Source organism: Macrobrachium nipponense, chromosome 39, assembly GCF_015104395.2.
Source record: "Macrobrachium nipponense isolate FS-2020 chromosome 39, ASM1510439v2, whole genome shotgun sequence".
NCBI lineage: Eukaryota > Metazoa > Arthropoda > Malacostraca > Decapoda > Palaemonidae > Macrobrachium > Macrobrachium nipponense.
In genome coordinates this window covers 23627175-23654174 of record NC_061099.1, presented here as the reverse complement: position 1 = coordinate 23654174, position 27000 = coordinate 23627175, and the positions used below count along the sequence as shown (strand labels likewise).

Genomic DNA, 27000 nt, shown 5'->3' with positions numbered 1-27000 from the left:
TTGAGATATTTTTTATTTAGTATTTTAGATGACCTATAGTTACACGATTAACAAAATATTATTATGAAGGTATGATTGATTGTTAGTAGTTAATGCCAGTTTTAGAAGTTATTTATCATACCTTATGAGTTGTGCAATGACTCATGAATATCAAAGTATTGTCACCAAAGCTTGCATTGAGGTTTATATATTAGCATGACAACTGTGCAATACTTTCAAGACTATTCATGGTTTTGCTGTTGATGTCAAGACATTTAGGGAAGTTTGGCCTACAGGCTGTAGTCAATTTTACAAATATACTAAAAAGAATGTAAGAAAAAAATACTAGAGCATTTACAAAACTTTCAAAATGATTGAAATTTATGAAAAAAATTCCCCTTTAATGTCGAGCATCTTCTTAACTGGAATATATTTTGAGCTGTTTGTTTAAATGGTAACATGGAATCGAAAACCTTCAGTATCTTCATGAAATTCTGGCAGTATTTGCAAGTTGGTGGATTTTAAAAAAGGCAAATCTTCAGAAAAGTTATTAATTACTTAACGAATTGTAGTTTTCCTATACCACGGAACTTTAAACTTTCCCATTGAGTCCGTAGTCAATAAGTTTAGCCTGAGTATTGTGCTTGTAGAGCAACTCATAAAAATAAACTTAAAATCTGGTTAACAAAATGTTTTCAGTTTGTGTATGTACTAGGATCTAAAGACCTGATTCTTTCAGAAAAAATTTTGCTATAGAAGTATGCTGATTTCATTCCTGACATATGTCAGATCTGATGATTTGCTCAAGTTTTCAAAAGTTCACGAGCCATTTCAAAGAACTTTTAGACTTAAACAGGTTTTAAAATGTACATCAATGTAATGAGATTTTTAATTACTGAATGCTTTGTGATAAAACATTCGTGATATACAGAGTAAGTTTTGGAAACCAACATTATATATCTATTTTTATCACTATAACTCGAGCACGTATCAAAATCCTGTGTGCAGTCATAAGCAAATTGATTCATGAATAGTACTTGTATGAAACTTCCGGATATTCATGAGTACATAAAATTTAGGAATTATTATTTAAATATTGAGAAACTTTATATCCTATTTTTTGTCATCAAATCTTAAATGCTAGTGTTGCACTTGTAGTGACAGCAGTTTATAAATGTACTCATTAGCTTTGTATATAACTGTACAGTACATTTTTATAGCCATCACAACATTTGTGAATATTAGAAAGTCTGTAGTTTCTACGAATGTCAGTACATTCTTACATGTTACTTCCCATATGAATAACACTTAAGCTTCCATAAGCTTTTTGTAGATTTTCAAAAATTATATATATATATTATATATATCTATATATATATATATATATATATATATATATATGTATATATCATATAATAATAGACCACAAACACCCATTATTATATATATATATATATATACTATCTATATATATATGTATATACATATCCATATAATATATACACACAGTACACACACACACACACACACAACCACCTATATATAATATATATATATATATATATAGATATATATATTATATATATCTATATATATATATATTTCAGTATTTGTTTAGCGTAGTGTGTAACACGTTTTCAGATGTTACTTGGTATAATTAGATATGATGTTACAGTTCTGATTTATGGTGTAAATTATATGATAGGGAACTAATATACTCATTTTGTGTACAGAAGTCAGTTCACAGTGAGTACAGAATAACTATATATATATATATATATATATATATATATATATATATATATATATATATATATATATGTGTGTGTGTGTGTGTGTGTGTGTGTGTGTGTGTATATTATATATATACTATATACAATTTCCCCCACACATATATTAGTCCGTGTTATAATTAACCATAAAACAATTTCATTCTCAGTCAGCTTTACAATATAGATATCATTCTAACCTAACAACAGTACTCAAAATTCTACATTACAGTGAGGTAAAATTTAACAACTATTATAGAAATTATGTCATATACAGACAAAGTGAAGTTACAGAGAACTTTATGAATAAATGTTTGTATAACTATAGGTTCTATCAAAGTGTTTTTTAGGATTTTTTGAAAATAATCAACAGTGTTGTCTGTCAGTGTAACAAGGAAAGATAGTTGCTTGGCATATTGTAGAATGATTATTATAACTATTATTGTGATTATGAAACATGACTTCTTTGTGTCATGTAACCCATTCCAATGCTTACATAGAATCTGGTATGGATTATGTGGGGTAATTCTGAGTCGATCCTACAACTTCTTATTGTCATCATCATCATCATCATCTTCATTAGACCGTTTCAGTGTAAACAAGCTTTTGTTGACTGTTTCATTGAGCACGTTGGTAGATTTGTTTTAGTAATTAGAAATTTCTCAGTTAATACCCCAAGACTTTATTCCATGCCTTTATTATACTGTATCTTAACATAACACAGATTCTTCGCATCTACAGTCCTTTCTTGATTAAGATTTTGTACTGACATATTGCTTCGTTCAAGAGAAAAGACGAAGCAACGCTTCAGAATCTGATATGCAGGTTTTATGGAAATGGTTTTCACTTGTTTTTGTTTTTTTATATATTTTCCATTCTCTCTCTCTCTCTCTCTCTCTCTCTCTCTCTCTCTCTCTCTCTCTCTCTCTCTGTTATGTGTCTTTGCCATTGACTTTCTCCTTCTATTTAGACTTAACATGAACTTGGCGTTGTCAGAACGGAAGCCACCATACTTCTGATTTCCTGAATGTCCACATCGTTTGAATAGTTTACAAGTGAAACGAGCGTTCTACTCTCCAACTGTTATTCCTGGAATTTATTTATTTAGTCCTAAGCATTTTGTTTATTTCTGTGTCGATGTATTTTTGTTTTACCATTAATTCTAAGTTCTGCATATAAAGGAAAATACATCGACAGTTCTCTCTCTATGTATATATCATCTCTGTAGCACACCACAACATTATCATGTACAGGATTCATCCTCCTCAGAAAACGGAGACATTTCTTCTTCATGTTGACAATGTTTCTTTCACACTGTTTTTGAAAACAAGAAGGCAGCTATGCATTCTTTTGCGAATGACTGTACGAGGAAAGAGGTAAAATTTTATTGTTTACAAATATTCCATTTTTGATATGTACCTTTTAATTTCTGTAGGTTCATTTGAAGGTTATGGTCTGCATTTGGTTACAATGTGTCGTTCCTTTCGTTATATATTCATGCATTGGCTGTTGTTCAAAACTTAAAAAACTTAGATTGCAGAATATATTCGTGTGAAAGATTTCCCAAGGAACGCAGGTCTGTTTTTTCCAAAGAACTTGTAAGTTTAATCAATAAAGGTTGTCTCGGTAAGAGAATCATGAACACTAAAAATGATCCCAAGTGATTCCCCCATTGCTTCAAGACACAAGTTCTTTTTCCACACCCAGCAGCAAAATGGTAACTTTGATTATCAAGACATTTTAGCTACTTCTTCGTAAGTGATGTTCTGAAATTACTTTAATTGGTTTGTACATCTCCTCAGATAGTAGACATGTAATTGAGTAATTAACTGTCCTTGTAGCTTCAATTTTTCCATTCTTTTCAACTTATTTTTAAAGAAATGGAAACTTTTTAAATATGATAGTTTATACTTTATACTTTTTTCTGTGCGTTTTGATCTTTTAAAGGCTGAAAGTGTAGCAGATTTGATAAAAATTAATTATATTTTTAAATCGTTATGACCAACCTACTGATTTTTAGTGGAAATTAGGGGCCTGGTTGAAAATTGATTAAAAAACTCAGACAGGATTAATCAAGATGATGGAAACAGTTTTTATTTCATATTTCCCACATTGTAAGTCTTGTAGTACTTAACAGCTTCACAGTGGAAAATATGAATCAATTATTAAATAAAATTGCCTTTTTAGTCATGAGGTTGAAAGCAATACTGACAAGTCAGAGAGTTAATTTTTTAAACATTGTATGTACTGTGGTTATTCTGGCTTAAGTGGCCATGTTTCTGTCTCGTTAAAAGTTATTGAAAGTGGTATATTAGTGTTAAATGAGTCTAGGCTTATCATGCTACACAGAAAGAAAGTTGTTTCTTTATAAGCCTTATTTAGGAGAGGCCTGTTCAACTCTCGTTTTGGTGATGGCTCTCAGCTTCTGGAGATCCAAAATTCAAGTCAGCTCTGTTTAGATTTGCATCCAGACACAGTAATGCTGGATCCTTTTTATTTTCTGCTTGACTGTATTTCTCTCTCTCTCTCTCTCTCTCTCTCTCTCTCTCTCTCTCTCTCTGCTTTGCTGTATATCAAATGAATGCCAGAACTCTCTCTCTCTCTCTCTCTCTGCTTTGCTGTATATCAAATGAATGCCACAACTCTCTCTCTCTCTCTCTCTCTCTCTCTCTCTCTCTCTCTCTCTCTCTCTCTCTCTCTCTCTCTGCTTTGCTGTATATCAAATGAATGCCAGAACTCACTCTCTCTCTCTCTGCTTTGCTGTATATCAAATGAATGCCAGAATCTCTCTCTCTCTCTCTCTCTCTCTCTCTCTCTCTCTCTCTCTCTCTCTCTCTCTCTCTCTCTCTCCAAATATGTTGGTATTTAAAATCTATGAGTGTCTTCATACCTATCACCAACACCGACGAATTTTGCAGGCCCGAACGAAGGTTGTGCTTCTTTCATTTTCTAGTTTTGTAGGTTGCATAGTTCGTTGACAACGACGAGACCCTTATACGGTACTCGTTTAGAGCTTAACATAATTTTAACATAGCTATAGAGTAATTGATGCATCAGTAGCTTTGTATTTTCAGAACTGCCTCTAATGATTCAGTGCTTTTTTGTTATTATTATTGTTATTATTCAGAGAGTTCTTTTCCTACGTTGCAGCATGAGAAATCCTCATGTGCGTATGTATACACGCTGTAAATATGTACGTATGTGTATACACACACACTTATTTCTTTTAATTTTTGACTTTTTTTTTGTAGGAATATCATTGACCTATGATTTTGTATATGAAGTTTACTTATTATGTTGGGCCATTTTGAGACGTTAAAAGTAAGAATTGATATATTTTCTCTCATCCTTTGTAATTTTTAAGGCATTCATACGTCGTGACTAATTTGATTGAGGCTGAAATTAAATTATTTTTTTATAAATGAAAGTCATTTCATAGTATGTAATTCGAGGAAGTTTCTGAATTACTAGTTTTTATTTTTTATTAATATACAAGTTCATGAACAAACTGTATGGCATAGTTTAATAGATGGATCAAACTAGTTTTATAATTTTTCAAGTTTAGGAAGATTAGCCAAAACTGAACTTGTGCTTTGCTGAAAAGTTCATATACATTTCTGTTGATAACAAAAAATATGATAGGTACTTTACCATTGCATTTAGGATGAAAATATGGAGGTGAAGAAAACTGTATTTCAGTTACAAAATGTATTTCAGTTGTGGACTGTATTCATATATTTCAAATTTTACCACATTACCACAAGTTACATTTAAAAGTTACACTTTCGCTTTTTTCAATATTCTTGTTCGAAATGAGGTCTCCCCAGATTCAAATTCTATAAAAAAAAATGAGGCATATTCCTGCAGAAACTAGTTTAAAGAAAAAGCTAGTCAGCTTGTCAAGAACGAGTACAAAAAACGCTAGTCAATCAGACAAAGCTGAATCTGTTGTGACTCACAGACAAGATTAAATGCTGATTGAATTTGCAAATGCATTAATGTAGGAAGTGATGTCCTGCAAAAAGCTGGTGGTATTTAGCCTAAAATTATTTGACAAGTGACCAATATCAACCAGTTGGTCGGTGTAGAGAATGCAGTTATAACATTAACAAGAAAATGCATATTCATTGCATAATGTATAATTTCAGCTCAGTCAGTTATGAAAACAATAACCTGTATTTTGCTAACGTGAAGACTTGATCTCAGTGGCCTGGTTAAACTATTTATAATCTAACAATCTCACCACTGTAACAAATATGACTTTCTGAGGCTGAGAAACTATGGATGAATTGAAACAGAAAAACGGAGCAGTTGCATTGCATCTGGGAATCAGGCGTCTTTTGACGCAGAGTAGTACCTGGATGCCATCACCTCATAATCCAGCTGCCATTTGTATAGAAACCAAAATAGAATGTAAATGAAAACATTATTTGCGTGGGACTCAAAATTCCCAATCATCAGTGACAAGTAGTGAACATAAAACCCTAGACATTTTGTCCTGTTAGAACAAATATCTTTAAAGGCAGATGATTTAGCCCTGACATGCAAAGGTTTTTATAACCATTTCCATATAGGTACACTATGATAGCAGTCTGTATAGCACATTAAAGTCATAAAATATTGCAACAAATAATTCAGGTTCAGCAAATTTGGACCTACAAATCAGAGGCTTCATACAGAAATGTCTTAAAAAGACTTGAACAAAAACAACACAAATCCAGAGATACATCTCAAGAGAGCAGAGATAAACTGCTGAAAATATGCGAATAAGAAATGACGATTTAAGATCTACATGAAGCACCCAGAGCAAAATATCTCTGGATGGCTTCAATCGAAAAAGCAAAGCTAGGTACTTGTGAGAGTTTTGTGCCAATAGTTATTAAGAGATTGGTTAGGTGAGATAATTGTAATCAAGATGTCTAACAGTATTGAAATGGGGCATACACTTTCTATAGAAAGCTAGAGTTTCATATTATTTCCACAGCACATCCAGAATTAACACTTCTTTATTTTTATCATTCCTAGCTTCTTTATATCGAAAGTTCCAAACTTTCTCTCTCTCTCTCTCTCTCTCTCTCTCTCTCTCTCTCTCTCTCTCTCTCTCTCTCTCTCTCTCTCTCTCTGTCTACACATACATAAGCCCAGGCAACGCTACCTGAGTAGGCTCAGAAATGGCCTTGGCTCATTTTCTGAAAAGATCAACTAGCAATTTTACATTTTCTTTCTTGGCCAGAACCAATTTAATTTGAATACTGTTCGTTTACAGTTAAATATTTAATGCATGTACCCCCAGTAAGAAGGCCATGCATAAGAAATCTTCATGCAGTTTATCTGATTATCATAATAACGAACATCTATCCAGGCTGGTTACTGTTATAGGGTATCAGTTTAGCAACTAAAAAAAATGACGTATTTACTCGTTTACCGTCATGTTCCGTTTTTTCTCTCTCTATTTTATTTTTTTAGTTTTTTATCTAGATGTGTTTTATCCGCTTCGTGTTGGCAGCAAGAGCATAGAGATTAGAGAGAAATAAAACGTGTTTGTACGATGCTTTTTATTTATTTATTCATTTTTTTGTAACTTTCTCCCTTGATTGTCATGTAGGTGTTTTAAGTGTATATGACGTAGTAGTTCATCCCAGTGACCTATCCTTCCCTTCAAAGGATGACTCCATCATAGTCTTTGGTGTTTCCAAGTGATATAGACACCTTCTGTAGTGTGAACAGATAGCGGTATGCCTTTGCTTCTCAGAAATGCTATGCAATATCATCTTGCTTCTTCAGTGTCATAGAGAGAGAGATATATTTATATATATATAACTCGTTCTGTGTTGTAGAAGCAGCAGCAGCATGAGATAACTCTAATTGTGTCTAGTCTGAGAGAGAGAAAAAAATAAAAAGTTTAATTTTTTTGCATAAATTCATGTTTTTTTTTTTTTTTTTTTTTTGGTGTTGCACGAGATCATTTTGTGATAAATCAGAGGATTATGTTTTTTCATGACGCTGTAAATGATCAGTTTTTCTCTTGAATATTGCTTTGGATAACGTCTTCATTGTATTTTGAACTTTTCAAAATATCTGTCAAAAAAATTCAAAAGTCTTATAGTCAAATGTTTAAATTCTTCAATTGATGTTGGGGCTGATTTGTTTGTAAAAAAAATCAATTTCTAATCAATGTTTAAAACTCTTTAAGTGATGATGTATGGGCTGATTTGTTTTTAAAAAATCAATCATTTCTAATCAATTTTTGAACTCTAGAAAGTGATGTTTGCACTGATGCTTTTTTTAAAGCAATATATTTTCAGTTCCCGCATAGAAGATCATATATAGCATAAATAATAACTATTATAGATTAGTCGGTGTCTTGATGTTGTAATGGCAGTTTCAGGAAGAATAAAATTTTTGAAAAAGATTTCTTCCAATATTGATGCTAAGCCTTGGTGCTTATCTATATATATATTTTATAAATGGTGGTTGGTTTTTTTTTTTTTTTTTTAACACTGCATCCATACCTCCTCATCATCATCAGCTGTCACAGTGAGGTATGGCGCTATTTTGTACCATGCTTGTACCGTAAACTTATCATAATACAAGACTTATTATGAACTATTATGAACTAGTCTAGTGTCGAAAAAAATTTGTTTTAAGTTTTTTTTTTTTTTTTGGTGTGGTGATGAAACACATTAAAACATTTCTAATGTTTTTCCTTTTCTTTTCTGCAGATGTTGACAGACTCTAAACTAGATGCAAGTAAGCAAAAAAAATATTGCATTTACTTGAAATGTTAAGGCACTTGTATCCATAACTTTCTGTGTGTCTATGGTGTAGTGCAGTATTGTCCTACTTATTATTTTTTTCCATGCTCAATTCAGTGTTGTGTTTTTTATTTTTTTTACTTAAAAAAATTAACAAAACCGCTGCTGCCAAATTCACGAGATGTTGTTTTCCCATGACTTCATAAAAAAAAAGAAACCCAAATCGAGAGGTCTTTTAAAAGCTGTATTTATTTCCTGTGTTGTTTCTTTTTCTTCTTTCTTCTTCTTCTTCTTCTTCTTCTTCTTCTTCTTCTTCTTCACAGCTTTCTCGCCCAGTCTGATTGTAGGATTCTGTTTGGTTTCCTAAAAAGAAAAAGAATAAATAAGTAAATCTGTCAATTTTATTACTCGTATGTTAGTCATTAGTTCACAAACTTCTCTTGTTCTCTTCGTGGTCTTAATAGGATGTTTTTTTTTCTGTCGTGTTGCATGACTACCAAAAAGATTGAATGAATCATTTCTACCAAATTGAGTGTGTTTTACATAATCTTACAACGTCAGCTTTTTTTTTGTCTGTTTTGTGAACTATATAGAGCTTCTGAAATCCTCATCAGCCCAAAATTCTTTATTTTAAAAGGTTATTTTAGGAACAAGAGTGCTGTTCCGTCGCCTTGTTGTGTTTTCTGTGCATAATAGCATAATTCTAGCTGAACTTTTCTAATAATCTAGGTTCTTAGTTGCCAATTTGCAGTATGATTTAACAGTGGTTTATTTCAGCTAATATTTTGTTTTTTCAAATGTTCCTGGCACTCGAATACTTTTGTCCAGATGAGATCTTGAAATAGTATGTTGTTGAGAAATGAGTGATTTTATCATCTATATCTAGTGTTGAATTAAGTGTAGGCTGGTTTTTCGTACATTGAAAGTCCAGGTATAGATTCCAAATGTTGTTGATGTTGATGTCCAGCCATGTTTATTTATTACCTTAAAATGAGGAAATCCTTGGTGTTAGAAGTCAAGTAAGTGTCCAGCTTTATAGTTGGTGCATAAACAAAGTAGTTTGTTCTTATTCATATGAATTTTTGTGTGGTTTACTTCAGCTTATGGGATTTGCAAAACAGGAGCTGAGTATTTAATTCATTATAATAGCAGAACTCTTTATAACATATTTGTAGGATGCTTTCAAGGAGATTTCATCTATGTACATGTTCTAATTTTACCACATATTTCAAAGTTCTGAAATCTAAATACACTCAACAGTTTATTATTCCATATTATGAAATCCACAGCCTTACTATATACATATTCTTTTCTCTTTGTGATTTATTGGGTCTTCACACTTCTCTGCATTCTGCTCCTTTATCAAGTGCCATAAACATCACAGTCTTTGAGATCTCGTTGTTACCAGTACACTCCAACAGTGAATTTCTGCATTTTGTAGTCATTCCTTTTCAAACTTCTTGATTTTCTTTGTACATTCCGCTGTCTCCACTGCGTACATAAACATGTTTTACCATTCCATCTCTGTTTTCCTCACCCTTTCCGCCCCTCTTGCTCCATATCCTAATAGCATCTATGTACATTTTTTTCCTCTCACATTCATCTATCTTCATAGGCATAAAAGAGAGAGTACTCAGGACTCAGTCATTCTAGCTTTTGTACTCAAAAACATTCCAAAGCTTTTGCAGAGGTCCTGCTGCCTCCCTTTCCTTGTCTGTTTTGGGTCTTGCCTCTTTTCTGATCATACGATCAGCTGTCATGTTTATTCTTCAGCACCTACACTAATCAGCAACTTGCAGTCTTCTGATAGCCATACACCTGGTTTTTATTTACTTTTATTATCATACTCTCAGCACTGTCCACTTTCAAGTTTCCCTTGTTACAAACTCTCAGACTCTTTAACTAGACTGTGCAACTTTAAATATCAGTCTCTTGACAGCATTCTTGTTCCTATTTCTTAATCTGACCCTTTTGCATCTATACTGTTCCTTTCTCTTTCTTAATGCTCACTTATGCAGTGTGCATTATCATTTGTCTCTCTCCTTAATTGGAGTCTTTAAGACAGTTTGTCTGGTCAGTGACCATATCTTTGCCTCATCTTGTGATTATTTCATTCTCTGATGCAGTGGGGTATCTTTTCTTACAAGTACTATTTCAAACAATGCACTGCCATGGTTAGATTCAAAGCATATCATTGTATTCCTATTGAAAGTGACCATTGGGCTAAAGGGTTTCTTTGTTTATCTCTCTGCTCTGTTCAGACTGTAATTCATACTAGTAACTCAAGGGAATTTGTCCTACACCTATCAGATGCCCTCGTGAAATCCCTCGGGCCACTCCTCCACATTTACTCTGCAGAATTTAATAATCCACAAATCACTTGGTTCTTCGACCTTTCATTCTTCAGACAATGTTTGGAACTCTATACTTTCTTCTGGTTTTCAGACTATATATATTTATATATATATTTAGTCTGCAAAATTTGTTAATCCATAAATCACTTGGTTCTTCAACCTTTCGTTCTTCTGACAAGGTCTGGAACTCTATACTTTCTTCTGGTTTTCAGACTATGTATGTCAAAATCCCTTATATATATATATATATATATATATATATATATATATATATATATATATATATATATATATATATATATATAGTATATATGTATATATAGTATATATGCATATTTGTTCATATATTGTACTTACATCCATATTTGATGCTTGTGTCATAGTCTTTTTGACATCTGCATATACATACATACATTTATGTATACACGAGTATGTCTATCTTTAACAACTGATGAATATTTCTGCTAAATATACATTATTTTTCAATATTTTGTATGAGCATTTAACGGAATTCAAAAGATTACAGTAGATGATGCAGCTTTACTTTTTTTATTTATGGAAACAAATGCTTTAGGTATAATCATTTAAGTGAGTGAATATGTATGTATGGAAAGAATATGGAGACTCAGTTATGTCTTTCATTAAATGAGACTGCAGGCTGATCGCTTTGAAGTATCTGTTGTCATATTTTGGGGTGATAAAATACTTACCATATTTTCTTTGATTTCTCTCTTGTTACTGATAAAACTCCTCTGGCAAGTCTTTGTAGTCCTATAACTCACCTTCTCAACCTCCAGTCACCTTTTCACCTTTACTTCTAACAGGAATATAGGCCTATTATGTTTGCTGAATAGTTGCTTGAGCCTCTGTCTTTTTGTGCTGCCGGGTACTCATTCAAATGGTGCTTAGGTCTAATGTCTCATTCTCAAAAGTGCTCTCCTTCACTGACTCCGTTTACAGATCAGCCATTAACCATTGGTTACTGATTTTCCATTATTTATTTATTTTTATTACAGAAGATAGAATTACTCAGTTGTCTAATATTGGGGGCCATTTGTTGTCTTTTTCCCGTGTCACGAAATAAATTACGAAAAAGTCTTAACTTTTTCCACAAAATTCTTCCAATTTCTGCAAACAAAATATTTCTTTGTGAGGGGATTGTTTATCTGGTAGACCATAGTCTACTCAATGTTGTCCTTTTGTTTGTATTTTCAGTCACCTGTCTGTATTTCCGGTTTTCTGTCTTTGTAGATCACTAGAGTTCAATATTGTCCAAGATGTGTTCATCTTATTCCATTTTAATCAACTGATTATTTAGATACAATTCCATATCACATAAACACAGTAGATGTCATGAAGTATTGCAGTTTAGCCACAATATTTGTTAATCGTGCTGTTCTCAAGTACAATTTACGTTTTAGTCAACAAATGGTGCAATAATTACAACCTAGTGTCGAATAGTTTAACTAATGCTATTTAAGTGTTGAAGTCAGTCTAATAATGTAGAATCTTTTTCACACTGCAAAGTATGTTTTTAACAGTTGCTATTGTGACACATTCATATTGAACATTTCATTTTTATAAATGCACACGAACATAAAAGGTAGTTCACGAGTGATATATTTCTAGAGATGAGAATTTGTATTGAGTTTAATTTAAACATTTCAGCTTTGATGTAGGTTATAAGCCTACAGAAGAATGGTAAGATGGGTAAGTAAACTAATATTTGTACAGAAATTCCACGCTGAACAGTGTAACAATCCTTTACCAAAAAGACATGTGGATATTCAGAAAATCAGACCCATTAGATTTAAAAAATAGCACCACTTTTCGTATAGTATATATTTTTATATAAATGCTGTAACAATTTATTTTTTTTACAAAGTTAATAACTTGAGCTTTTGAAGAAAGTAATGTGGTGTTAATTTTCTTTTTTCCATTCACCTGTGTGTTACATTTCCCCCTGTGTTTTTTGTTTTTACTTAACTCCAATTGTTTACAATTTTACAGCTGTTTATTGTGAGTTTTTGTCCTTATGCAGGATGCTTTTAACATTTCACAAAATAACCTGTTTCCCAGAACCATTTTCCATTTGATTCCTGCATCAAGAGCTTTCTCATTGTCACACCATCACTAGGCCTACCTGAAAACATTTCTTTAGAGGTATACACATTTCTGAACAAGAAATACCTGTTGTAGTACGAGTTTTTGACGTTTGCTCCAAAAATAGCCAATGACATGAGTGTTTTCTGTTTTATCAGTCAACCCCCGCTATTCGCGGTCTTGTAATTCACGGACTTACCTATTTGCAGATTTCTCTATGGAACATATGTACACATAATTCGTATTAAATTTGCCTTTTTGCGGTATTTTTCAGAGAAATATTTACTAATTACTGTACTTTTTTCATGTTTTTATGACTAAATGGACCTTTTGTAATCAGACTGTTAAAATACTCTGGCATAAACATTTTAGAGTGTTTGCAAAATAGGCAGTTCTAAATATTTTTAGAGGGGTTTTAAGTATTTGTGGATTTTAACTATTCTGAGGGGGTTGTGGTACACATCCCCCATGAATACCGGGGGCCGACTGTACATATATTTATATTACTTTTCACATTTTGTAAGATTCATCATAATTTTGTAGTGAACATCGCCACAGTAATTTAAGGAAACTTCATACTCGTAAACCATTGAAAATGAAAGTTGTTTAGCTTCATCAAACAGAAGAGTAGCCGCATAGGAAAACTTATTTTTGTATCAGTTGTAAAGATTGGTTTATTTATTTTAGCCTTCATTCATTTAGCACCTGGGGATGAAAATAAGCTGATTTCAGATTCATCATATCTTTAAAATAACTTGTTATAACTGATAGCAACTGTAGGTATTAAAAAAGGGTGGGCCGTATTGTATGTATAACCATCATCCTGACTCCTTGATCTAGTTAAGAGTGGGGAGGGGTGTAACTGTTGTTCCTCCAATTGAGCTGCCATGTTGGCCCTCTCGAACTGTAAGACTACAACCTTTCTATCTTTGTGATGCTAAACAACTTGCAACTAGCCAATCATTTTACCTGTAATTAGCATCAATGTTATCCTGTTTTTTACATAATTATTTATATAGACAAGTCACCAGCATAGGCCAAGCAAGGGTTTCCAAGAGAATTGGAATGTCTATGGAATCGTAGGTTAAAATATATGAAATGTATGGGAGTGAAAAGTGGATGTTGGTGTCAGTGAAAGTAAGATGAATTACATGTGTAACATCTAGGTTTTGCATAGACGAAAAGATGAATTGAGTGTGCTTTGACATGATTCTGTCATGTTGGAAGATTGAAGAATCATAGATTGGTAAAAAGGGTAATATAATTCAAAAGTGCTATAAGGGAAGGGGATAGATGGTTGTGGCAGAGGTCTTGGAAAGAAATGACCTTGAATAAGTAAACACAAGATTGCATGCAAGATGGAGATGAATAGCTTAAGTAATCATGCAGGGTGCTTGACAAATACTGTTGATGAAACTTATATGTAGTTAGTTTTTCATGAGTCACCTGATGTCTAGTTATTTGGTGTGTGTGTCTGTGTCTCCACATGAGAATTGAGTATTGTAACCTGAGTTACCAGCGCCTCAGTGGCATGATTGGTATGGTCTTGGCCTGCCACCTCAGTGACCACGAGTTCGATTCTAGGGCATCCCACTGAGGGTTTGGAGATGTGTATTTCTGGTGATAGACGTTCACTCTCGATGTGGTTTGGAAGTCACGTAAAGCCATTGGTCCCGATGCTGAATAACTGCTGGTTCCGTGCAATATAAAAACACCGTTCAAACAAACACACCTGGGTTACCATTAATGAGAGGATATGACTATTAGTGTGTGTATGTCAACGTATGAGACTAGAGTATTGTAACTAGATGGTCTGGTTAAACATTCAGTAAAGTACAGAGGCCAGGTAGGGCCCATAAGCTTGGCAGCTCACAAGAGGGAGTACTAGTCACACCCGTCTGTCTTTCTGAATAAATGACAAGTGATATTTTTATTGTAAGATCTATGTGAAATTAATAATATTGGATTCCACATAAAAATGTGATTATAGTTTATTAGAGTACCTATTTGATAAGCAGTGCCAAAAGTCTGCTTCATACTGTACTTTCATCAAGTCCCAAGTAACAGGTACTGTCATTTTGTGTCAAGAAAAATTCTTCCAAGTTTCATATTTATTAGTTACATCAGAACCTGGTTGTAAAATACTTGTGCTAATCAAAACTTGTATAACCGAATAGAAATATACAAAATTTTAATTATATGCATATCTATCAATTAAACTGTTTCAGATGGAAGACAGGTTATCATATAGATCAGAAGTCAGCCAAGGATGAGTTTTGTGAAATTGAATCAATTACATAATGTGACAGTTTCACACTTCTTTTCTGTTCATGTTATACATACATTTCTTATAAATCAGATGATGAAAGAATTGATGATGAAAATTATAATGGTAATTGTGCTTGACAGTTGCCATAAAAATCTGTCAGGATTCAGTTTTTTGTTGAAAAGGAGACTTACATAAATCCAGTATGTATTTTCAATTTAATCATGTAATGTACGAATCTGTTAGTCAGTATTCAATTTCTCTTTGAAATGGAAATTTTACGTTCAGTACTTTGTTTTATCATGTTATATACGAATCTGTATATCAGTATTCAGTATTTCTTTGAAAGGGCAAGTTTGAAGCCAGTATTTTCAGTTCTTTGTATAGACAGTTTTAACTCGAGCTTTAGTGTCTGATAATTGAAGGGACTTAGAAACGATGGCACAAAAGGCATTCTTTGTCTGCAAAGAATTTTCTTTTCCAGTATGATTTTTTTTTTGTCCTTGGACATGAGGTTCTAATATTAAAAGTACTTTCTTGTTGAGAGTCAAGAGCCTCTGTGGATCCGTGCATGCACCATGGTCTACCCTCTCTTCTACAAAGCTATTTATTCATAGTATACACTGTAGTTAGCTACTTTGTACTTAAAAGCCACAAATCATTTGTTTATAACTAGGAGAAATCTTTTGAGTAAATTCTGTTCTGGTCTGTAGGTAGTCCTTGTTTTGTTTAAAGTGTTTATTCTTGTACTGTTACTTAATTCTTTATACTATTTTTAGTAAGCTGATGTATTTTCATTGCTTGAGGCTCATATTATATAAATATATATATTATATATATATAATATGCTTCTGTGCCTTCTTTTCAGAGAACAAGAAGTACATATAAACTGCTTTTTTAGTAACAGCAAAATACAGTAGATTGTTACACTGTACAGACACACTGTTCACAAAGTTGATTTTTTAATAGTCACTGTCAAATGACACTAATTTTTTCATTTATCAGTGACAGAGTTGGTTTGATGTCTATATAGATTCTATAGATTTCATATACTGATAGAGGCTCATTTCATGAATGGTATTTGAGCCTCTATTTATTTGTAATCTCATGAAAGATATCGTTAGTCATTTTGAAATATTTTTTACAAAACTGCAGCACACTTAGAAAAAAAGCACCTGCGTTAATTATAAGTAAATGGCACTTTAATGACACTTTTTAACATTTGATAAATTAGCCATCTTTGGTAACATGCTATCACACCAAAAAAACCATGGATTGGACACTTGAGCCATTAATCATAAAATATTTATGCAATACTGTACGCAGAACATCATTTGTAAACTCTAAAGATATATTAACTGTCATTAAAATTCACACACGGTTATTGGGAAATGAAAATTTTAAGTGCAAAATTGGAAAATGTTTAAAAAACCAGAACTACTTGTCATAAAAATAAGGAATTTGGCAAGCATCAGGACACTACAAGTCAAAGGTTTTGTAATCCCCTGAATGACTTTAAACTTTAGGTTAAATGGTCTGTATGTCTATGTTATTGTAATTTAATTATAATAATGGTTGAGGGCATTCACTATGAAGCAGTTTAACGGAAGTGCTACTACTATGGTAAACCATCAGGAAAATGTTGTTGCAATAGTATTTACATTAGTGAAAGTTATTAGTAGTATTAGATAACATGCAATACAGTATTTTTCAAATATTTTATTTCAACAGGCAATTACATTACATTACTGGCCTGGATTTTAGAACAAAATAAGCATTTTCAAATTAATAATAATAATAATTTAAAAAAATGTGTTGTGATGACATCTTGTGGCTACCTATTAGTGCTTAAAAAATCCTATTGTAAGGAATATAACATATTTAACTGAAACTTTTAAATACTTGCTTTAACAGTGTTTACTTTGTCTCTTACAAAGGTTTAAATTTTGAGTGTTTTATTCAAATGAAATTAATGTCCTTTAACCTCAGAATAGGAACCAAGACATTGTGGCACTGAATCCTGTTAGGCATAGGAAAACATTTAGAACTAGATTTGTACCTGGATGCTTTTCTTGACAGGTAACAGTTAACCAATTGATAATAGGTTAACAAATAGATAACAGGTTTAACATAACATCAACTTAGCAATAGTAGCTAATGAGGACCTTCAGACAGCCATAAATGACAGCTGAAGCTTAATCCTAAGAATTACTCCTCTTGTTATCCCTAGGCTACATGCGTGCTCTTTAATCAATGGATTGAACAAAATTGATTATAAATACCACAATTGGGCAATGAGGTGAATGCTTAAGTTATATGTTGAATCTTCATCAAAAGTAGACTGAAGGGAATCTGTTATCAAGTGAATAGAACCCTACGAAATTCAGCTAGATAGTCGAGAAGGCAGATTTTGGTTCATCAAAAATAATATTGAAGTGGTTATGTAAAACCGAAAATGAAAATTGCCAAAACAATGTGAGCCTGGATGATGATGACAGTTCATAATGTGAGATGTTAAAAGACTGCTCTTGTTGTGGATTTTGTCTTATGGAAGCCATATAACCTGAAAACTTTCCCTGTCTCATGTTTGATTCCTCCCTAATCAGTCAGGCTTATTGTCTCCCATTTTCATAGCAATGACTGTCAGCTCAAATGTTCTGCCTGATTTCAGTGTATCATGAACTAGTGGTATAGACTCATATGGTCTTAATCTTGGCAAGAAAATGCTGTGTCAACTTGCCTGCCAAGATCCAGACCATATAACTCGATACATATTGCCAACTCCTGAAGTACTCTGAAATCAAGCAGAATACATGGTGACCATCGCTGTTGTAAAACCTGGAGACAGTAAGGCTAAATGACTAGGGAGGAATCAAACAAAAGACGGCATATTCATTAGGATATGGCTACCATAAAACAAAGTCTACAAGTTCTCTTTTAACCCTTAATGGACGGATTGATCCTTGGGAGTAGTAACAACAGGTTTGGGGTGGTGGATGGATTGATCTTGTAGATAAACAATATTAAGTGCCATTGCTTTGTTAAGAATCAGGCCGGAAAGGGCTGCCAATACTTACTTCTAGAGCTCATAAATTCACTAATGGGAACTTTTACACTGGCTAAAACCACGAATAGGGCGTCCCAGGACTCCAGTTCTGCTTGTAACTTCAAAGGGGAATGTATTACGTCTGTCTCACATGACGTCTTTTTGTAAATTTGCTCATAAATATACCAAGGGTTTGCTATTGGATTTTGTTCTTGGCTTTTACGATAAGTTTGTTGGTTGTAAATGTAATTTAACAAAGAAAAGTGCAATGAAATATTAGAAAACAAGTTAAAAAAGTTACAGAATCTTCGTACTTGGTAAATTTACATAAATATTTTTCAATATTTTTTCAATAAATATGCTAAGAATTTGTTACAGATTTTATTTCTTATCTGTTTTATGTTGTGTGAGCAGTAATTATAATTTTACAAAATAAGATTTTTAAAAAAAGTTGTAAAATTTATGATTGCATTGTAAAAGAGGCCCCACAAGGGGCAGCAGTCATTTTCAACTTCTCATGGAAGGTAAAGAAAAAAAATTTTTTTCTTCCTTTCATGTAAATTCGCATATCTTTCTCTTTCCATTATTACTATTTTTTTTTTTTTTAAGTAAATTGGCCGACCTCAAAGTTTACCCGGCTTGAGGAGCTGCATACGATATATTTACCCGTCCAATAAGGGTTAATACCTATGTATGAACTGACATCATCATCTCTGAAGAATTATCATAACTGTTGGTTATGATATTCATGCCAAACATTCTTTTCATCCATCATGCTAATACTGCAGACAAACTAGTGGGAAATGTTGGCTGGAATTGGGTCAACTTTGAAAAAAATTCTTATACTATTTAGGTGTTGAATGGCATCTTCGGATTATGTCATGATGTCCATGGTATAAACAAGTGACATGGATGTAATAACTTCAGTATGGTTGTAATCTGTTTTAATTTGTTAATTTGAGTATTATCAAAACTTTTCATTGATCATTAAATCATTTCACCAGGTAACTGAGTTCGTATAAGAGTTGTGTGGTTGGATAAAATTGGATTTGGTATTTAGATTTTAATAAATGACAACTTGAATATTCAGTTATTGAATAAACAAACTATTTAAGATGCTGAGAAATTTCTTTCACTGATTTGTTCTCAAGATTTGATATTCATTGCTATTTGAAGATTGGACGTCACATGGATATTATCTTTACTGTCCAGAAAATAGGAGACATGTTAAAATGACCTAAGTGCATTGTAATAAATATGGGAGGCAGATTGAGAGTAGAGAAACCTTGTTAAACTCTTAAAACATTTTCAGCTGATCCATCAATAAAATCTTTTAGGTCAAAGACTGTTGAGGCTTTAGTGACTACAATCCTGTATAGCTTTAAAATACAGTAAGCTAAATCATTGTATAAAGTCACTGTTACCTTTATTCTATATGAATCAGTCTCCTACATGGAAGGTGACCACCTTCTATGTAGGAGACCGATTCATATAGAATAAAGGTAAGAAAGTGACTTTTATACAGTGCTTAGCTTTGCTCTATTTTAAAGCTACATCTAAGATTATGGTCACTAAGCCTCAACAGTCTTTGACCTAACAAATTTTATTAATGGATCAACTGATAATGTTAGAAGATTTTAACAAGGTTTCTCTTATTGGAATCTGCCTCCCACATTTATTACAACACACTTAGGTCATTGTAACATGTCTGATTTCCAGGACAGTTAAGATAACCCATGTGACTGTCTAGTCTTAAAATAGCAATAAACATCAAATGTTGGGAACAAATAAGTGAAAAAAATTTCTCAGCACCTTCAACGGTGTGTACCAATTTTCAGTCATCATTTATTAATAATTGAATGAATTAATCTAAATACCAAACCCCATTTTACCTAGCCACACAACTCTTATGCCAACTTACGTTACCTGGTGGAATGAGTTCATGGTAAATGAAAGGTTTTGATTATACTCAATTTAACAAATTATAAAAGATTAAGACCATACTGAAGTTATTATATGCATGTCACTTCTCTATACCATGGACATTGATGAATGTAATGAGGCATATGACCTAATCTCTGTTGACATCAAAGCTAGGTAGTATTTGAATAATATCCCTCATTTTCTGCAGAGGAGCTTTTCTGAAATAGTAGCCTGAGTAAGTGGGTTTACTATGAGCATAAAAGGAAAAAAAAGGTAACCTCTTATTTATATATTTATTTATTTAACAAAAATAAAAAGTGACATCATCAGTTAACACTTATTAAATTCCTTGGGAGTAAAAATTAATAATGCCCATCATATTAAAAACCTCATTTTTGTCATTTTAATAGGGAAAAAAAAAGCAAAGTATTTTTTTAAGTGAGGCACGTTCTAAAAGACAAGTCATCCCTAAACCAAAGCCCAACTGAGGGATGAAAAGTTCTTAAGAGGGAAACAATTTCTGCAATCCTTAACAATGGGCAAACCTGAGATGGTGCAACTGCATAACATTACTATAATAGGAGCCAGGTGTAAACACTGGGCCTGAGAAAGGTAGACTACTCCTCCATCACAATAATGATTTGATGAAAAAACAAAATGCAATGGGATCAAGGAAATAGCAACTACATAAAGAGACTGTAAAGGTGCGTTCACAAGGTCGAACAATGTCCGACGGACAAACATTGTTACCATATCATAGGCGAAGCAGGATGACGTCATAAGCGTTGAAATGATGGAAGTAGATCTGGCAACAAACAGTGATACCAGATGAGGTTGTATACCAATGTTTTTACTCTGCTCACAAGGCAAAGACCGGCAGACAATTGTTAATTGGTAATAATGTTTGTCCGTAGGACATTGTTCAACCGTGTGAACGCACCTTAAGAAATGGGAAGCTACAGCGAGTCATTGCAGTGTAGACTTATACAAAGAATGATTAAAGTCTTCCCATACGTAGAGCTCATGGAATTATTTAGTATATAGTCGGCAAAACCGCTGTAAAGAAAAAAGGCAAGCCAGTAGCACACAGCAAAAAAAAAAATACTTGCGAGGTAGAAGAGATGCACTGGTAACCACTACAGTTTCTCAAGAAAACCTATACATACAGAGAAGAGAGTGATAAGGGCATATGAAGGTCAAGCAAATACTTAAGCAATGACCTTGTCAGTAAAGGTCCACAATGTCAAGTGAGCTCGGATTATAGCTCACATGAGGAGCTTGTGTTATTCCATGGTGCATCAGTGGTCTCAATTTAATCAGGTTCTATGTAGAGTGGCTGAGTTCCATTTTCATACTTCTAGTACCATGTTCCAATGAAGATTAGCCTTTATGTACAAATTCTGGCTCAGTTGTTTTTCTGAAAATAAAGTAACTTGCATAAAGATCTTGACATATTTGGGAATAAATATGAATATGTAGGTAAACATTTTAGGCCAACAAAAAAATTCTTTCAATTTATAATTCTTGACATTATTTTTATTAAAAGTGGATATATAGTGAAATCTGATTGGACTAATTAAAATTCTTTTAAATGTACAAAATTCAATATTTCCTGTGTGGACAAAAAATATTTGTGTAAGAAATGTCTTTCAATCACTGTATACATATTGCTGTAAATATATGCTTGATGATGAAGGTTTAACTACCACAATGTCTTCAGATAGTTTGTTACACTACAAGAGATTATTTTACTACCATTAATATGCCATTTATGTATTTTACCATTGAGTAACTGCAAGCCATGATGTGTTTTGAGTATCTCACAGCTGCACTAGCCCCAATTAGTGTAGGACCTGACCCACTTTGGTTTCTTTTAGTAATAAAAGTGTGACTGCTTATAAGTGTACAGTACAATAGAAGCAAACAGAACCTCACACAGTTTAGAAAAATTATTACTGAAGAATATTTAAGAGGCGTGAAACAACTGCATGACATGATGCATGGGCCTTAAACATTATGTATATATATGATATATATACTTCTCGCTTGTACAGCAGCTCTTACTTAAGATATGGTCTTGGATGCTTAGTACTTCAATACATAAGAAATGAAAATTCATGCCAAATAGCATAACATTTAAAACTGAATTACATCAGAGCACCACCATCCTGGTAGGCCTGTTCAATTACAGTACAGGCTATATGGTGCATGAACAACTAGCACACTTTTCCAGTAGATTAGGTATTTATATGATAAAAATTAATTTTATAATTAAATACTTAAGTCACATAAAATTATGACTTTTCCTCTAATAGAATATTTTTTCTCAGGATATGAGGGGGGGCCAGGGGGACCCCCACCTAGACCACGGCAACATCAGCGCGGCGGAGAGAGGTGGTAGATCCATTTCCAGGGACAGGCTGTCATCTGCTGCTAACACAAAAGCAAATGCCACTGCTGCAGGTAACACAAACACAACTGCTGCTACCACCAGTACAACAGCTTCCAATGCGGCTGCAAAAGGCAAGCTCAACGGTCTTGATCTGTTAGATGAGGAAGTAGATAATGGACCTGCCATTTCATCTGCTGATCTGGACCAACTCATGGAAGACTTCGATTTGAATGATCCGGCTCTTCAAGAAGAGGAAGCTGCAAAGGCAGCCGAGGCTGCGAAAGCAGCGGAAGCAGCCAAAGAGGCTGCTGCGAAAGCAGAGGAGAAGCCTACTGGGTTAGCCGGTGCGCTGCCCGGCGGGTTGCCAGGCGGCTTGGGAGCAGGTTTGTCGAGCATTCCTAACCCTATGGGCGAAGGAAATATTATGGGAAAACTGGGTGACTTGGCCACTCAGAATCCTGTCACAGATGTGATGTCAAAAGGGAAAGATTTCCTCTTCAAGAAATTCGGGCTATGAGATCCAGCAGTATTTAGTATTTTAATAATTTTTGTGTAATGTGAACTGTTCCATTTCCACTGTCCATGGTATGACTGAAGTCAAATGGTAGCCAGCGTATAGGATACCACAGGATAAGAAAAGTGTCCATTTTCAAAGTGCCGAAAATAATGTCTTAATATGTCTGTATTCCCTATCTAGACAAACTTATCCTTCATTTTGTATTGTATCACATTATCATATGATTCACTATTTTATATCCCTTTTTGATGATGAAGCTGTACAGTGTATCATGACCAAATTTGTACTGCTCTCAATAGTTATCAAAATAAATGACTTTGAAAAGAGCTTTATGCATGTGCAATTGCGAGTCTCACTGTCGAGCTCAACTTTATATAAGTAACCTATTGTTCTATGATTTTAGAAATCATAAGCAGTAATGGCAAATGGTGCAGCAAGGAGGCTAAGAAGATATTTACATTCCTCCTCAAGTTATGCCTTTTTTTTTTCAGTGGTTTGAATCTTTCCTGAAACTTCATAGTGAAAGTGTTGTGTATGTCTAGTCAGTTGGTGAGACAGTATCAAGTTGGACCTAACAGTTTCCCCAAAACCACAAAGCACAGCAGTTCATTCCCTACCAAAGAAAATCCATTTTTCCTCAATTTATTACCCTTGCTACACTACATTATCGATTCATACTGATGCTATACACAAGTACGATGTTGTTACCAGAGCTTGTATTCAGTTACAAAGTTCCCCAAACCTCCACTGGAATGCATATATTGTGCTCCGTAAATTTGATGTTAAAACAACCTAAGATCTTACGATATACATATAGTCATGTTAGGGTTTCAATATAGTGACATTTTCCCCTTGTTGAATAAAAATTAAAAAGTGATAATTTATAAATTTCAGATACATAGTTAACTCATAGTCTATCATGATGCGCACTTTTCATTGTGATGGCAGTTTAAGTGGAGAAACAAAAACGCTGTTTTATCGTATATCCCGTGTTCCATAAAAATATGATAACATATATTTGACATGTTGAATCACTTTAGGGATGTTGTAACTGAAGCTCTTTTGTGCTTGTATCTTGAAAACTAAATCTGAATGACATTTCTCTTACTGATCCTGAAGTCCTACATTTCTCTTGCTGATCCTAAAGTCCTAAAGACTTGTTGAAATAGTTCTCTCAAACTACTAATTTCAACATCCAAACTGTCAATTATAGGTGTGAACATTCAGTATGCTGTACACAGACATCTCTTATTTTTTACACTCTACACTTATTTTTTTCCTTCCTTGGCAGGGATCAGAATCAGTGTACCCTCATTCCTTATTCAGAAAAAAGCACTTCACCAATTCCTGTGTAAGTAGCAGAATTGCTCTCAAATTCTTGATAAGCAGTGTAGCACTGACAGTATACTGTGTCCAGTCAATCATATTTTGTGTAGCACTCCATACATTTTTCCTTTTAGTACTGTACTGATTATGAATCAAATTGCTATCCAGTCTGTCATTCAAAACAGGAACCTTAAAAGTGCAGTGTTACAAGTTCTGGCCCTGTTGCATGGTGTCGCTTCTGTCGCATGGATTTCCTAACATTATTGTCTCATCAGGAAGTGTCAAGCCTAACACTATACATGTGGTTCTTGCAACTGTGATTTGATTAACACTAACAGACTGCTATCTGTATCTTATCTATAAGAGGTCCATTATTTCTAAGAAGAAGAGTGGACAAGTTGCAGAAAAGTAATTTTAAAACAATTGATAAAGTTATGATTTTAATAGTCACTGTGTTGCCTGAAGAAACTATTGGACTAAAATTGTATTCTAGTGATAGGGAAGACTATTTGCAATACATTTCAGATATTTAGAAGAAAAGGAACTTAACTTTTTCCATGAAAATGATACATAAAAGACGTTTGGCAGTAAATTGGTTGCGAATTACAAAATGCTCACAACATGATTTGCCTGTCAAGCCTCTAATTACCAAAGCTGTTGAATTTGTATTGCAAATAAGCTTCTAAAAATTAAATCACTGGAATCCGCCTTCATGTATGGACTGAGAACATATCGATTATGCTGCGATTTTGACTGTTGTAAGCTGAACCCAACATGTGATGGGTTCATCATAATAAAAGTCTGTAGCCCACTCCTCCTCCTCTCCACAATTTAGTAGATATTGTTATAGAACAACCCAATTATGTGTTCAACTTCGCCTTTCCCTTGTTGTCAAGGAAACGGGTAATTGAATGAATTTGTGTGCTTAGTGTTTCTGGACTACAGTTTGCTGGAGAGGAGCGTGTTTGTATGCATGTGAGTGTACTTGACTATTGGCGAAATGTAATAAGGAAAATTTCTTGCCGTAAGATAGTGACAAATAGCTTAGTTGTTATCCACAAAACTTCTAAAACGCACTAAACAGACTTCAACACGTTTTACACGTCAATGGAGTAAAAAACATACATGTGACATAGCACTAGGTTTGTACTGTAGAAAAACTGTTTTATGTATGTACCTCAATTACAACTCTGTATTGCAGTGTTATACAGTTCCAACGAGAAGCTAACACGTCACACTTGAGGAAAATCGATTTGTTAGCCTGAATAGATATACTATATGAACTCATCGTACAAACTCTCCAAGTCACATAGGAATCCAAGTTCAAGCTTTGGATCATCCAGACTATACTTCTTCCAAGTCCTTTGGTTTTGGGGGGGGAGTGAGCAACAAACTGCTTCTTTGCCCATGTCCTGTTGGAGCGCGTGTGTATCATACTTTACTCAAGGATCTTAGGTTTTTAAAGCAATGGAGTGTTTTTTATTTTTTTTTTTACTCTTTGATCATTGATCTGAAGTTAAATCTTTTACTAAAAAATATATCAAATACTGTGTAAATACAATTCTGAATTATTTTATAAAGACTGAAGTGATATGAGCTTATTTATACAGACTAAAAATTGTAATTAAGGATAATTCAAGTTGTTTAAATATTACATGTATATGGTTTTGCCATGGAAACAGAACTTGTAACGCATTCTCGTTTTTAGTAACTCCAAGTCTTTCACAACCTGATTTCCTTGCTTAAACCTAGTCGTGTGGACACTTTCTCCTATGCCTTACAATGGATGGTTGGTACTCTAGTGCCAAGGACCTAGCAGGAGGTGATTTATCAAAGACTTATAAAACATATAAATACAGCACCGATGTTCAGATCTGAAAAGAGATATTTGGAGATATTGGTTGCAGTCATCATAAAAATGCTCCAAACAGAGCATTTTTAATTTTGGTAGTGGAATACATAATATGACGGGTGAGGAATTTTATAAGATAGGTACAGCTAGAAGGTTAAACTTAATTTAAGAATACCTTTTTATGAATCTGAGTTGAACATCCGTACGAATCACTCCTGATTGGTCAAGTCTTTGTACATCCTTCCATTCTTCACTTCTATGGGACTTGGGGTAAAGACTCCTGAAGGCTGAGACTTCCAAAGACAGTCCTTACCCTTGGTCCTCTTCTCTTTATCTATAATGTTACTTGTACAATACGCATTTCAAATTATTGTATTATAATGTACATATCCTGGCACAACTGTTACAGTAAACTATCCTATGAACTGTTCGTCTTATTAAACATAAAAATCCAAGTTTCCCCGATTTATATAGATCAATTGTCTACTGCTGGAACAACCATCATTCTTCCCAAGATCACTGATATGGTACAGGTAATACTGGATTTGCTTGATGTTCTGATCCCTCAAAAAGATTTTAATAGAATTCCCATTACTGTATTTACCCTAAGATTCCAAGCACCTTGTCAAGTAGGGGCTCTGAAAGAGCAACTATCAAAAATATCTAAAACTGAAGGATAGCTAGTACATAATTAGTTGCTCATGGCTACATTAGCTAT

The 27000-nt window shown here is 33.6% G+C and overlaps 1 protein-coding gene across 1 annotated transcript in view; it reads left to right on the top strand.

Annotated features, from left to right (window-relative positions):
- Positions 1–26707, top strand: part of LOC135210214 (uncharacterized) — a 462528-nt gene extending 435821 nt beyond the window's left edge. Inside the window, exon 44 of the mRNA XM_064243050.1 lies at positions 22526–26707. Coding sequence (XP_064099120.1) covers positions 22526–23104 — 579 coding nt within the window. The 3' untranslated portion in view covers positions 23105–26707. The remainder of the gene's footprint in view (positions 1–22525) is intronic.
- The last annotated feature ends 293 nt before the right edge of the window (positions 26708–27000 follow it).